Source organism: Melanostigma gelatinosum, assembly GCF_949748355.1.
Source record: "Melanostigma gelatinosum genome assembly, chromosome: 18".
Lineage (NCBI taxonomy): Eukaryota > Metazoa > Chordata > Actinopteri > Perciformes > Zoarcidae > Melanostigma > Melanostigma gelatinosum.
Window position 1 is genome coordinate 2,201,628 of NC_136651.1, and position 14,482 is coordinate 2,216,109.

Below are 14,482 nucleotides of genomic sequence, written 5' to 3' on the forward strand. Positions count from 1 at the left end.
TTTTATACATTTTGATCGTCTCAACACAAGTAAATAGAAATGCCCTTTGATTCCTGAATCTCCTGTTGCTTTTCCTATTTAAGTTGGTCTATAAATTCCATATTTATTGATATTTATCTCCGTGTTAAATATGCCGACGCTGCGCCTTTCCTTATATTTTGCCTGCTTTTAGTTTGATTATGCTTCAACACAATTATTGCACAATCCTCTATGCGGCTAACTTTGAAAACAAAAACGAATGGTTAGCGTAGCTGGTTAGCATGTTGGCAGATGAAGGCGGTGCTTTGATAAAACTAGCCTCTGGCCCTTCATTCTATGTGAGCGGTCTGCAGTTTGCACGGCGCTCAGAAGTCCCTTTCACCACCACGACTGACGGCATGGCTTGTGTTTGAGTTGTGTCAGAAAAGGTGAATGGCACAAAGAAGAATTCAACAGGATTTTCATACATCTCAGAATTCTTCCTCAAAAAGCTCCCCGCCGCGAAGCGAGCACGACTCTCCGCCGGTCGACGACTCGACATCACACCCCGAGTTTGTTGGCTTGCGTCAGCACCACCTTGAGGACGGGCATGAACGCCGACGTCTCGCTGAAGTTGCTGTTGCTGACTATGTGGGTGTGGATGCTGAGGCCCTCCGCGTAGGATCGGGCCTCTATGCTCCGGGCTATGTTATGAAGTCCTCCTACAATGGCCGGAGAGAGCTGCAGAGAAGAAGAGAGGGAAGTGTTGGTGGGAAGCATCCTGCGGTTTTCAGCGACAGTTATTCAGAAGGACGTGCAACTCTGGGCCTCATGCAGCAACGTCTTCGTTTTATTATTTAGTTTTTCTGTTTTGGATTCACCAAAACCTCTTAAAATGGGCGGACATGAAGTCAGATTTAAATAAAGCTTGTCGTGCGGATTATCTGTCTCCCAGACGATCGGTTAGATTTCTTGTTTCCTCCATGGCTATCGTCAAAAGATCCGTTACAAACTGTACTGAGCTTGTTTAAATAGTACTGTGGTAGTATTTTACATGTTGTGGTTAAAACTGTGACATAAAACTAAACGGACACCACATTGACTTCATCTTCGAGCAATCTGCAGCTCCATATTTAAATTCAGTTGATGTCTAAAAAAGAATTAAACTCAGAATACCACTATGTATATATACACTTTACGAAATATTTATATTTATATATATATAAATAAATAGTTGACTGCGTTTTGTTCTCTTCAGTCACTCTGAACAACTCCGTTCCTATGAGTCCCATGAATTCACTCCATTTTTGTTTTATGAATCGAGACTCTTTAATGCCGTCCAGGCGCGTCGCTCACCTTCTGCTCTCTGAGTTTGTCGTAGAGTGCCTCCAGACGTTTGTTGGCGTCGTCGAGCTTCCTCTTAGTTTGCTGTAAAACGATGAAACGGAGAACAATCACACATCTAATGAATCACTTTGTTAAGACGAGATAGATCGAGTTGTTATTCCCGCGTCAGACGGACTCACGGGGTCGGTAGCTACAGCGAAGCACTTCTGGATGAGCCCCTCAAACGTGTTCTTCAGGACCAGGTGCTCCTCGGGGATTGGCTTCTTCATGATCTTCTCAGCGGGGATGGACCGAAGAGGCTGAAAGCGTTAAACAGGGCGAGGAGATTAAGGCGACATCAACACAACTACGCTTTCGTTTTAAAACACGTTTCTTTTGCAACGTTTACGGTGTTAAAGCTGCATTCTCTCTAGTGTCCACCAGGGGGCGACTCCTCTGGTTGTATAGAAGTCTATAGAAAATGACTCTACTTCTCTCTTGATTTATTCCCTCAGTAAACATTGTAAACATGAGTTTATGTCTCAATCTCTAGTTTCAAGTCTTCTTCAATACAGCATGATGTTCATTTAGTACATTATGGTCCATTTAGAGTCACACAGACCATAAAGCAGGGGATGCTTTAGGGCGGGGCTACACAGTGATGTAGTGTTGCTGACCTTGTTGTCTTTGCTAGCATTACATTCTGAATTTGATAATCCCACTGCTGCCTACATGTGCAGGAGGGACGCTGTTATTCGAGACATTTTGAAGCTGTACTCTTAATGTCCTGAGACGGAGAAGAACTGTGTACCTGTATCACATCTCCAGTGGGAGCTCCCGGTGCCCCCTCCATACTGGTCTTGGGCATTGCAGGGTTCATGGTTGGAGGGGAGAGCTGCTGCTGTTGGTGCTGTTGGTGCTGCATGCCTGAGTAGGGGACCTGGGCACCGTGTGGCCCCTGGCCCATAGCCTGTGGGGTCCCAGAGGGGATCTGCTGAGCCTGAGGGTCAGCGCCCGGCGGAGCCATGACGGGAGCAGTGATGGGGGCAGGAGGGGTGTAGTTCATTGGAGCCGGCTGAAAGAAGTCACATTTTTTTTTTATATATACATATATACACACATACACAGAGTATATATTTATATATGATGTGTACTCGTGTCCACACTGACAGACTGCAGTGCTTCAGAACACTCACCTTCTTCTTTGAAGCTCTGTTCAGGGCCGGCGGGTCATTCCAGCCGTTCTGAGGTCCTACAGAAAAACAAAATGTAATTCATTCTCATTCTCACACCAGCGGGTTAAAGTCTATTTTATGATGTGAAATGTGATCAAACGTTTCTTAAAAAAAAGTTCAGATTTTGGGAAATACACATCACACAAAAACCGCTCTCATGTCTGTACGCTAAATATGAAGCTACAGCCGTTAGCTTAGCTTAGCACAAAGACTGGAAGTAGGGGGATATTTATATATTTGCTTTGTCAATTCATCAATTAATGAATTAATTGTGATTGAACAACTATAATTATTCTAGTGGCATACTGCAGGCTTCATACTATTGTTGGTAAGATTGAATGTACTTTATCCATTATATATACACTATATTAAAATATAAATATATATATATATATAGTATTATATTTTTCATTTTATATTACATTTTAGCAACTGCAATATTTGATGTCTTGCATCATAATCACAACTGACTGACTTTAAAAAACAAAACGTATTTAATGAGCATCGTTGGCGGGAGTCTGAGATCTAAGAATTTCGTTCTTCTTGATAATAAAGAACGTGAACTTCACTCCGTCTTGGTCAGAAGTTAAGATATAACTGTCTGCGTCTGGCAGCTTGTAACAGAGAACCTGAACTGAAACTAAGATCTTGAGGAAGTTAGAAACAGGAAACCACGGTTGTCCTCACGAGGACACCGTGCAGAACTCTCTACTCCAGATCAGCTGTGTACCTGAGAATCCGACCGGTGGAGGAGGCGGCATGTACGACACAGGAGATCCCGGCCCGCCATGCTGGAAAAACGCTCCCGAGGACGGAGGAGCGGAAAAGGAGGAAGAGGGAAAGAAAGGAGGATGGGAGGAGGACGGGCAGTGGCTGATGGGAGGATGTCCGGGATAGACCGGAGATGTTGGCTGTGTGTACTGAGAGAGAAAGCCAGGGGGCTCTGCAGGAGGAGGAGCAGAGGAGGAGGAGGAGGAGTACTGAAGAGGCCGATAGAAAGGAGCCCCCCCAGCTCCAGGTGGGTACTGGCTGACCTGGTGGTATGCTGGGAGTCACACAGGATACAACACATGCCGTTAGTGACAAACTCGCTGCACGTTACACTGACGGCATCATGCAACAGCACAGTAAAGATCATGCTGGAGATAAAAAGACTCTACAGGCAAAGACGTAAACTCAAGTTATTCATTCTCATCTCCTGTTAGTCACTAACGGAGCACAAACATTTACAGGTTGGAATGTTTGTCGGTGTTTCAAAGCAGACAGAAATAAAAGGTTGTGTTGTTCGTTTGTCACCTCTTGATGCAACTCTGTCTCCTAAAAAGAACCGTTTATAGATTCTACCAGTTCACTTTGACCAATGCACAAGTTCAGCTTGGATGTTTCTTATTTTCATCTAACACACACACACACACACACACACACACGCACACGCACACGCATGCACACACACACACACACACACACACACCCTCTAAAATCAACAATCAAACAAAACTTTGCATATTCAACAGTAAAGTTTCTGAAAAACATCTGCTGTATTGAACATATTTTTAGGAGACATTGTTGCTGGATTCTTCTCTCCGTACGGAGGATTTCGCCCTGAAGTCAAGAACTCATAATAACACAGACAGAAGTCCACTTACGCTGGTACTGTTGGGAGTACATGTATGCAGGATTGGAGGAGGCTGGAGGAGCGGCCGCTGTGCAGGAGGGAGGCATCCCGTACATGGAGTTTGAAGGCTCCGCCTGCTGAAACACACACAAAGAAATCTGGAACATGTTGCACAACAAGAGATGGAGAACCATCCACAGATAAAGCGTCTCTGCTGAGCTGGCAAAGGGAATCGAAGACGTACAAACAGAGAAATGAGAAGAGCAACCGCTGCATGCATCACAGGAGACAGAAAGCTGTGCGATCCAATACGCATACGAACAGACTGTCTGTGTCAGGAAGAGATTCAGTATGTCCCAATACACAGTGTGTCAAATGTACCAGGATGTTCCACTACAGCCGCTCACAGCATGCTCTTCTGGCTATTCTGACCCACAATCCTTTGCGCAGCAGATATATGAGCAAGATGCCATGTTACGAGGAAGTAGTATGTCCTGCATGAACGCATACAGCATGCAACAGTATGTGCTTTGTAAGTGCAGCTGTAGTACGTACTGAAGGTAAAAAGTATGCGATTTGGAACGCCGCTTCAGAGAATCAACAGGAAGTGGCAGAGCATTACAAAACAAAGTGATCCGATCAATGAAGACACTCATTGAGCATCATCAGAGCAGTGTGTGTGAGTGTGTGTGTGTGTGAGTGTGTGTGAGTGTGGTGGGGTTTGGGTGGGCGGTCAGTGTACCTGCTGCTCTGAGGCTCTGCCTACTTGAAGAGGAGGGACATTGGGGAGGGCTGTGGGAGTCTGGTTACTCCAGGAGGTGACAGTGGACGCAGCCCTCACCTGAAGCGCACAGAGACACACACACACACGGCACATACCGATGACGGCCGCAGCACAACGCCACCACACCACAACGACGCCACAACGCACACACACATTGGACCAGAGCCAGGGTTCAAATTACAAAAAAGGCATGCAGCCCCCTCACACAATAAGCTTATTATTCATGAATGACTCATTGAGGAATCAGGATGTGATTGAAACTCTGGCTAGAAGAGAAATCCAGTCAATGAAATGAACACGACAGCAACCAGCACTTCACCAGGTGGTCCGTGAGTACGAGAGAGGGAAAGAGGTTCGACGGCATTTCATCACTTTCAAATCAAGAACAGAACAAATGCGAACAATTTAGAATCTCTTATCGAATCTCATCAGGTTTACTTTTCAACATTTGCAAGAATCAAACGGCTCGACTGCCGTTGATGTTGGTTGTTCTAACCAGCGAACAGGAGAAGTTGCTTCCTCTATGTTTTCCATTGCTCTTTGGTGAGAAGACAAGAAAAGGTTTGATAAGAGACCTGTAGACGTTTATAGAGGAAGAACAGGAAACCAGTGGGAGTCCTGGTTCCCAAAGATAAAAGCGTGAAACTGGTGTAAAACTGAACATACTGGCTGGTAATACTGCGGCTGTGCTGGGGCGGAGGCAGCAGGTGTAGGCCTGGGCACTGGAGCTGCTGCAGTGGGCTGAGGCACCGTGGCGGGCTGGATCGGGGTGAACGAATGCCGGGGCTGAGTCTGAGTCGGGGCGGGCGGCTGAGCCTGAGCTCTCCGGGTTTGTACCGGAGCTGCAGGAGCCGGCGCCGCTCGCTGCCCCAGAGCTCGACTGAGACGGTCACGAAGCTGCTGTACGGAAACCTGTACGTCAGAACGAGAAAGGTGAGAAGGTGAGTCAACTGCACTGAAGGCTTCACTGAACTTCATCAATTATACATGTTGATTTTAGAGATTTACTAATAGGCCTAAATGTTCCATCGGGCAAGTAAAACATCTCAGCCACTTGCTGTCGAGCACAAGTTATTTCTAAGTTCTGAGAAAGACCTCAACACACACAACCTAGTGCCACACAGTCCAGGTGTGTTTCATACCTGCTTGGTGTTGTCAGGCAGGTAGGTGATGGCGGTGGACAGACTGCCCTGCGAGGCCAGCAGGTTGGCGTACTGGCTCATCTTCTCAGCCAGCAGGATGCCGATAGCGGTGGCACCGGAGCGCTGGGTCTGCTCCACCGCACGCCGCAGCACCACCACCTTCTCCACCAGGTCCTGAGGGATGGAAACACAGATCACATGAGCACAAAACAACGTAAAGATCCAAGCCGCTAAACAGCAGACAGACACAGTTGGAGGCTAGCTGGTGAACACAGTGGAGCACGTAGCAGCTAATGAGTCAAACGTTTTCCTCACGGCTGGTGGAGACCAAACACGGAGCTAAAATAGAGAACATTGGACAGAGATGCCCCAAAGCGTCCAACGATTTGCAGCTTTAAGATGGAGACACACCTGGAGGGAGAGTGGACAGTGTCCGTCCTGTGCTCTGGTCCAGCAAGACACCAGTTTCTCCACGTTTCCAGCACAGATGTAACACAGACAGGCCTGGGCTTGCAGTTGGGCGTCCTCTGCTGCCTCCAGTCTGCCTCCGAGGAGGTCTAACAAGCAGGAGGATTTCAGTTAGAGGGCACAAATTCACAACAAAGTTCATGAAAACGAACCCCTGTAGACACGAGTCCTTGAACCAACCACAGAGGGAAGAGAACTCCTCGGGCTGAGCGTAGGTCATGACAGCAGCCAGAGCCTCCTTCCAGTTCTGCAGGTTGCACGTCTTCAGGATGTCATGCCAGTCTTTCATCACCACTGCACTGATCAGCTGCAGGACAAAACATCACGTTGCATCATCGCTGAAACAAACCTCTCACTTCATAAAGCACCAAACAAGAGAAAACCTCACCTTGGTTATCTTGCTGTGTGTCTTTGTGAAATACTTCTTCTGGGTTTTCTCCAGGAGCTCGGCCCCTCCGGCGATGGCCAGGATGATGCTGTCTGCCATGCGGTTGTCATGAAGACAGAGCTCCACAGCTCCCTCGAAGTCTCCGGTCAGCAGGGCCTGTGTGATGAGCCCGTCCACATCTGGCAGGAAAACACGGAGTCAAAACCACAGATTAGTTTTATTCTGGTAGAGATGCTTTCAATACCATTCTGTCCTTCCCGATTCCAATACTTGAACTTACGTAAAGACCGATACCAGTGCATTCACCTTCACCCAATACACTGTTTTACTGAATAGAGCTTGAACGCATCATTAAGAACATCAATGCAACCTCTGTTTACGTTAGCACTCTCTGGATGAAGGTTAACTTCATGTCACGTTGTTACCTTGACTGATGCCGAGACTGACTCCATCTGTTTGTGCCGGAGTTGGAGCCGGAGCCGGAGCCGGATCCACCGTGAGCTCCTCGACTGGTGGAGCCGAGGTCTCCGGAGGACCGGGCTCCTCCTCCACTGGTGCTGCCGTCTCCTCCTGCAACACCAGAGAAACAACGTTTTCAAGTGTTTACAGGATGTTCAACCTCTTTCTGGGCACTGTGTTACCAGAAACACATCAAGCAAGTAGCTGCTTGACTGCTCCTGGACCCGGTCTGTACGAGCCCACACAGTCCTGAGAAAAAGGTCCAATCAACCTTAAATAATTACAAATCCCCCGTGTGTGTGTGTGTGTGCAGCGCCTTTTATCAGATGAAACACGAGTTCAACCGTGAGCTGGGCTGTTCAGTGATGAAGGTGTACCTCCTCCTCCAAGGCGATCTCCTCTTCCTCTGGTAGAACCTGGTCCACGTTTTCTTCCGGTTCTCCGGGGGGAGCGTCTTCTGGATCTGCTGCTGCTGGCTCTTCAGTCTCAGGAGCAGGAGCAGAGTCCAGGTCCATCGTGGCTGCTGGCTGAAGGTTTGCTGCAGCGATCATGTCGAACGCCGCCTCTGGAGGCTCAGCAAGCGGCACAGCTGCTGCGGCGATCATATCGAAGGCCGCTTCAGGAGTGTCAGCAAGCGGCACGGCGGCTGCTGCGATCCTGTCAAACGCCGCCTCGGGGGGGTCAGCAGGCTGCGCGGCCGCTGCAGCGATCATATCGAACGCCGCTTCAGGATTGTCAACGGGCGGCACGATGCCGAGTTGTGGTAAAGGCTGTAGGCTGATTGCAGCCGGCACCTCCGCCTGAATATCGAGGGAAGATACGGGGTCAAAGTCAGGGGCTGTGGCAGAACTTTCAACGGCAACGTAACGGAGAAAAGGGAGGTGAAATGAACATGGAAATATCATTCGTTATTTGCGGAGAAGTGCGCAGGGAGAAAACAAACACTTTGAGGAATACGAGGGAAATGACGACACACATAACGGCAAAATGGAGAAAACGTGTCAGAAAACACACTCTGGTCAAGTCAGCTGTTCAATGACTATTTGAAGTCGACGAGTTGATCAACAGAAAGAAAATCGCCAACTATTTTGATCATCGAATAACAAATGATTTCAAACCTTTTCACAAAGTATGTGCAAAGCTTCCTGTGAGTAGCTCCAGAAAGAGGAAGTAGTATTTTCAGCTTCATCTTTGAGAATACTTTCAACACTTATTATGAAATGAACGTTTATCAGCAACAAACAAGAGTAGAGCAGTGTGTTAACATATAATCACAGTGTTGACTGAGTGGAGACGTGAAGTCTTTCCTGTTTGAATTTAAAACAGATTCTTTACTCGTTTTCAAGTTGAATTTTCAATGGCGAGGACAAAGAACACAATAACGAGAACCGCAGCACATTGCATGATCATATGATTGCATGATATGTTGTAATAAACAGTTTATCATCACACATGTGGGCACCGGAATGAGCAGCAGTTTAGGAAGCCACATAAAACAATATTACGAAGTGATCTTTGGAACCACATGCAGATCATTTGGTAAAAAGTTGAAGGAATAGTTTTCAGATCTGCAGGTATGAAAACTGCATTACTGAATTAATGTCCCAGATAATAAAAAACTATGAAAAAACACTGGGGTGAAAACTTGAATAATATCACAACTTGTCATGCAAACATAACAGCAACTTCACCAAATGTAAATATGTGTTTACGTGGCTCTGACAACAGAATACATCTCGTTTGTTTAAAATAAAGGACACAACTTGCTTGAACAGGCTTTAAGGGGAATTACGACTTGACTTTTTGTTTGGACTGAACACATATATGGCCTTTAGCCAGCTGTTGGTAGTCTCCACACTAAGCTAATCTAACATCGCCTGACTCGAGATTCATAATTGACGGCCAGATGTGAGAGGGGTGTTCATCTTCTCAAGTGTATTTCCCCAAAATGTCGAACTTTTCCTTTAAAATGCACCGTGAGATTAAATGCTCCAAACAAACTCACCTGCAGAGGGTCAGCAGGCTTTTCCTCCAGTGCTGCTGAAATCTGACAACACAAATGTACACGTTTCACAAGATGCACAAATATTAAACGGAACATATACATAGATAGATAAATCTATGTAGTCATACGGTGGTGTAGTAAATCCTGCTCACCTTTAAGGCCAGCTCCTCTTTGTTGTACCCCAGAAGTTCCAGGTATTTGCTGCGGATATCACTTTCAAAATTAGCCTGAAAACACACAATAGTCACTTAAACTCAACTTAAGGAATGACGGCATTATTTACTGAAAAGAGAATTGATTTTTTTCAGATTTCCGTACCTTGAGGAAGGACCAGAGAGTCTTTTCAAACTCGTTTTCGGCTGCGTCGATCTTCTCCTGGCAGAAACCCACGAAGCAGCCGGCACTCAGAGTGGCCTGCAGCCGGTCGGAGCGCTTCAAAAAGGAAGTTTCAGTGACGACCTGGCTGACGTGTACGACGTGCGACGGGGTCTGCTGAGGCTGCTGCGTGTTCGGCTTTGGGTTCTCCAAAGACACCAGCTTCCCACCGAACTAAACGAGAGCCAGAAGAACGTTTCAGACAACAGCGATGCTCAAACCTCTCGATATCACCAAAATGAAAAGACGCGGGACTCACGGCGAACGAGGCTCCGACGGGTCTGCGGATCCACTTGGGCGGCTTCTTCAGCGAGTTGACCGTCACTGGCGGGGCGGCCGTCTGGGGCAGCTGCAGCGGGGGCAGAGTCTGCCCGGTGCCAAACGGATCCATGTTCCCAAACGAGTTGCTAATCTGTAACAGACCCCAGAGTCAAGTTAGAAGTTCATGACGGGAAAGAAAATATGGAAATATGGACAAAGGTTTGGCAGCTTCAACATCATTAATCATTTATGTCATATTGATTGATGATGTTGTAACTATTGTGTTCTGTAACATGACATCTATCTCACTTCTGTCCATCCTGGGAGAGAGATCCCTCCTCTGCTGCTCTCTTTCTTGTTGTTTTTTTTCCCAAATAAAGGTTGTTTTGGGAGTTTTTTGAGGGTCTAAGGACGGAGGATGTTGTATACTTGGCTGTACAAATAAAACTGAATAGCATCATCTCCTCAAAGTACCTCATAATAACCTTGATTACCTCTCATCCGTGCATCTCACCTGGTCGGTGTCTCTCTGGCTCTGCGCCTGGTCGGTGCCTCCCATGATGGAATAGATGTCGACGTGTCCGTCAAAGCTGGCGGCCGACAGCACCGCGGGGTTCCTGGGACACCACTGGATGTCAAAGCACCACTGACTGCTGGTGGGCAACTCGTACACCACCTGAGGATTACCATATGATGAACAAACAAACAGTATAAGAGTATGTTAAAATATGTCTGATGTTAAAGTGTTACGTTGTGTGTAAATGGATGTAATATTGTCCTGGGGATGTTTTTGGCGTCAACGTAGCTAAAGTTCTGCATTTAACAAAGAAAACATCGTGTTGATGCAGACTTATATCTGAGGGACAACTGTGGCACTTTTTTTCTTCTTCTCTGGTCGTGTACTTAAAACATTTACAGGAAACGTTTACCTCGGCTGTGTTTGGATTCCAGCACAGAATCCTGTTGTCCTTCCCGCAGCTCAGCAGCAGCTCGGGATCAGCCAAGCTCCAGTCGATGGAAAGGACACCTCTGTTCATGAACAACAGTAGAGTTAAGTCTTAAACAGACACACGGTTATTCAAAGCTGCAAAGGAAAAGCTTCATGGATCAGGTGTGTGTACCGTGTGTGGTTCTCTAAAATCTTGAACGGAGAGGTAGCGAAACGCAAGTCCCACATCTGGATGACCGGCATCCGGTCGTCCTCAGACGACAAGACCAGCTGAGTGGCGACTTCTGGGTTCCAAGCCAGACCGGAGCAATGCATCTAAAGAAACCCACAGAGAGGACGGTTTAAGCCGAGCGGACAGAAACAAAGGATTGTGAGTCACTGACGGACTAAAGAGACTTTGTCTGAGTGCAGAGGGAACAACGTACTCTGTTGCTGTGGTCGCTAACTTTAATGATGAGGTCGTTCTTGCGGAGGTCCCACACTGAGGTTCGGCCACTCGGGCTGGCAGAGGCCAGGATGTGCTGCACCTGTCGGTTCCACGACACACAGCCGATGTCCTCCAGAGGCTGAAAGACAAACACATCAGCTCTTTCTATCATTATACATGCATTAAAACTGTTACAAACGTTATATGCATGCATTAGATTGTTTTAATTATAGTAGAAAATAAATGCAATATTTAGTTAACAGAGTAAAAGAGAACCTACCTGAGTTTTAGGTCCTGGTGTCATTGGAGAGCCGAAGCTGTTCATGTCCCAGATATAGATTTCAGAATCATTCCCACCAGATGCAAACAGGTTTGTCTGCAGCAGAGAGAATAAAACACTAAATTAGCATGTTCTTTAACTGGACGATATTTGAACTCGGTGACATTTACTGGAGGAAAATGGATCTGACCTGGAACGGGTTGACGTCGAGAGCTCTCACTGGCCCCGTGTGCTTGTCGCTCTCAGCGATGATCACGTCGGTCTCTCCGGCCATGATCTTTGCCGGGTCGTACAGGATGACGTTGCCGTTCTCGCCTCCCGCAATCAGGACCCCTGATGGGTGGCCCTCCTCATCCATTCCATAGGGGCCCCACACCAGTTTGTGATATCTGTGGGGGAAGGACACAGTGTTAGTGATGCACAGCTGCACAGAAAGAGAAGAACAGTGAAACACATCAGCAGCTGCTAGTACCTGTGAGAGGAGGAGAGGCTGCTACATGACTTCATGTCCAGAGATGGCTCAGTCAGGTCCAGCTCGAAGAACTCCAAGGAGGCATTGGTGCTGAAGGAGGCATCCAGCTGCTGGGCTGATGTTCCTGCAGAAAGAGAACACAGGAACCTTTAGTGCACGTTGTGTCACATCATGCGTGATGCTGCCTCGTCATTACTTATCCTTCTCAATATTACACTTAAGAATGCTACAAAGAGCCAACTAAGGAGCAACAAAGACACATTCATCAAGAGAGCACGTTATTTTAAAGAAATCATTCAATTTCGTCAGTGATATCCTCGTTATATCAAAGAACACAAGTTGTTTTATTGTTTTAGTTGAGGTAGCAGCAGCAGGCCTGTGCAGGTGCTCGCTGCGTGCTCTTACCTGTTGCAAGGTAGATGGGGTGGTGCTGTGCAGGGCTCCAGCTCTGGATGGCTGTGCGGTTGATCTCTTTGAGTTTCATCCTGGAAATAAATAATGATGAAGGAACATTAATTTTGTTTCTTCTCAATGTAGCTTCTGCAGGAATCACCACAGATAACAGAGCATACAATATTCTTTACATACTGGCTGTGAAAATACCCCCTCCTAATGGATTTAGTGTGAAATAATCTCTTTGTTTACCTGCTAAGCCATGGTGACCGTATAGTAACATAAAGAAGAACTTTGCACTGGAAAGACAGTTATTTTGAAAGAAACACACTGAAATTGCCAGCACAGAAACAGGACAGTTTTGTAGGAATGTCTCTTTTCACAGCAGGAATGATTACAGTGACTAACTTTTAACGTACTTATGTGCATGCACACTTAGCTAAAAGTAATGCAGTCAAATACAACAGTCCTGCAATAAATCCTCCATTCATAAAGGTCATAATGTTCAGTTAAACTGTTTTAAATAGGTGTTTTTAATGCACATTTTGGAGGATGTTAGCAATGCATTAAACAGAGAGGTGCTTCTGTTATTTAGTCTATCCTTATTGATATAAATTGGAAACTAAATGCAAATAAATATATGCTTTAAAGTTAAAGTCTCGTAAAACGTGCATGTGTGTCCTGCATGTGACAGGTTCATTAACAAGTACTTCAGGCCTTATTCCCAGCTTTGTGTTGTGCATTGCCACCACTCAGCCCCGCTACTGTAATAAATACAGCATTCACATACACAGACAAGAGGCCTACTTTGACTTGACACTGATTGTCACTTGTCCACTGCACAGTAGAGCTGTGTTGCAGCAATGACATTACGAATGAGTTATCTCGAGAGGAACCAGTCGGCGTACTTGTTCCATTCAACGGTTAACATTAGGAAAACAAAAAAGTACATTACAAGCTAGCGGCCAGCTAACAGCTGATAAACCCATTTAAAGCCACACAGCAATGGCATCGAGGAGTGTCAGTAGATAACGTTACATGTGCAGAAAACGGACAGTTTATTGTCACTTATTGTAAATGCTTTACCAGGACATGGAACAGCATGTCCTACATTCTAGTCTGCAGTGCTAGCTGCCTGCACAATATCTAACAGTGAGAACACAGTTAAACACATCGATCTTATTACTTCACTAAAGCGGCTTACCTTTCCTTCTTGGCTCCCTCTTACATGCACACACATACAATAAGTGACAAACACTCCTCCACTCGTACAGGTTCCCTTTTCGGTTCTGTTTTGTGTTTAGCGTTTGTACAAAAAAGAAGAAGGAGGCTACCGGGTCCCGGTTACAGACAGATCTCCACGTCCCCACTGGTCTCCATCAACGTGGCACTAACAAACAATCTCCTCCTGCCACGAAGAAGAACAACAGCTTCCGGGGGAACGTCCGCGCGATGCTACCCCAGCTAGCTATAGTTTTACAATATATACACCATAGACTGAATATAATAGTCTTTAACATAATAACTATAACAATATATTAGTTATAACTAATATAACAAATCAATAGCAAAGTCATATTACGGACTATGGTCTAAACTGCTAGCCTTGCTAGCATGCTAACAATGCTAGTTAGCTATAGTTATACCGCTACCCCTGCTTCCATGCTAGCTAACTAGGCTAGCTATAGTTTCCCACAGCTAGCATGCTAACAGTTTCACACTGCTACCCCTGCTAGCATGCTAACTATCCTATAATAATAAATCTATATTATATTATCATATTCCAGAGAAGCTGAAAGTACATGCTTAACATTTTACATTGAAAAGTATTTGAAATAAAATCTTTGTGGAGGATAAATAAGAATGTGAATTGAGAAAATTTGTTAATATTTTATTTCATACATGACATATTTATGATGTAGCTAATGCTTTACAACTAGAAATA

At 45.9% G+C, this 14,482-nt stretch overlaps 1 protein-coding gene across 7 annotated transcripts; it reads right to left on the bottom strand.

The window, feature by feature from the left end:
- Positions 1 to 503: 503 nt before the first annotated feature.
- Positions 504 to 13,915, bottom strand: sec31a (SEC31 homolog A, COPII coat complex component). Of its 7 annotated transcripts, none has more exons than XM_079289074.1 (28): positions 13,742 to 13,915; positions 12,550 to 12,629; positions 12,145 to 12,268; positions 11,863 to 12,061; positions 11,673 to 11,768; positions 11,391 to 11,531; positions 11,138 to 11,280; positions 10,946 to 11,045; positions 10,531 to 10,692; positions 10,015 to 10,167; positions 9,699 to 9,929; positions 9,533 to 9,607; positions 9,381 to 9,422; positions 7,753 to 8,175; positions 7,342 to 7,486; positions 6,917 to 7,095; positions 6,709 to 6,835; positions 6,472 to 6,617; positions 6,061 to 6,234; positions 5,585 to 5,830; positions 4,877 to 4,975; positions 4,166 to 4,268; positions 3,250 to 3,564; positions 2,481 to 2,536; positions 2,096 to 2,359; positions 1,485 to 1,604; positions 1,315 to 1,386; positions 504 to 699 (listed from the first exon to the last, which is right to left on the bottom strand). In XM_079289074.1, the coding sequence occupies exons 2-28, from the start codon at positions 12,626 to 12,628 to the stop codon at positions 520 to 522; spliced, it is 4,194 nt and encodes a 1,397-aa protein (XP_079145200.1). In that variant the 5' UTR covers position 12,629; positions 13,742 to 13,915; the 3' UTR covers positions 504 to 519. The 7 variants fall into 7 exon arrangements, with proteins under 7 accessions (XP_079145200.1, XP_079145202.1, XP_079145199.1 ...); XM_079289076.1 differs by having other exon boundaries at positions 3,250 to 3,462; positions 4,166 to 4,271; XM_079289073.1 differs by having other exon boundaries at positions 4,166 to 4,271.
- Positions 13,916 to 14,482: the final 567 nt, after the last annotated feature.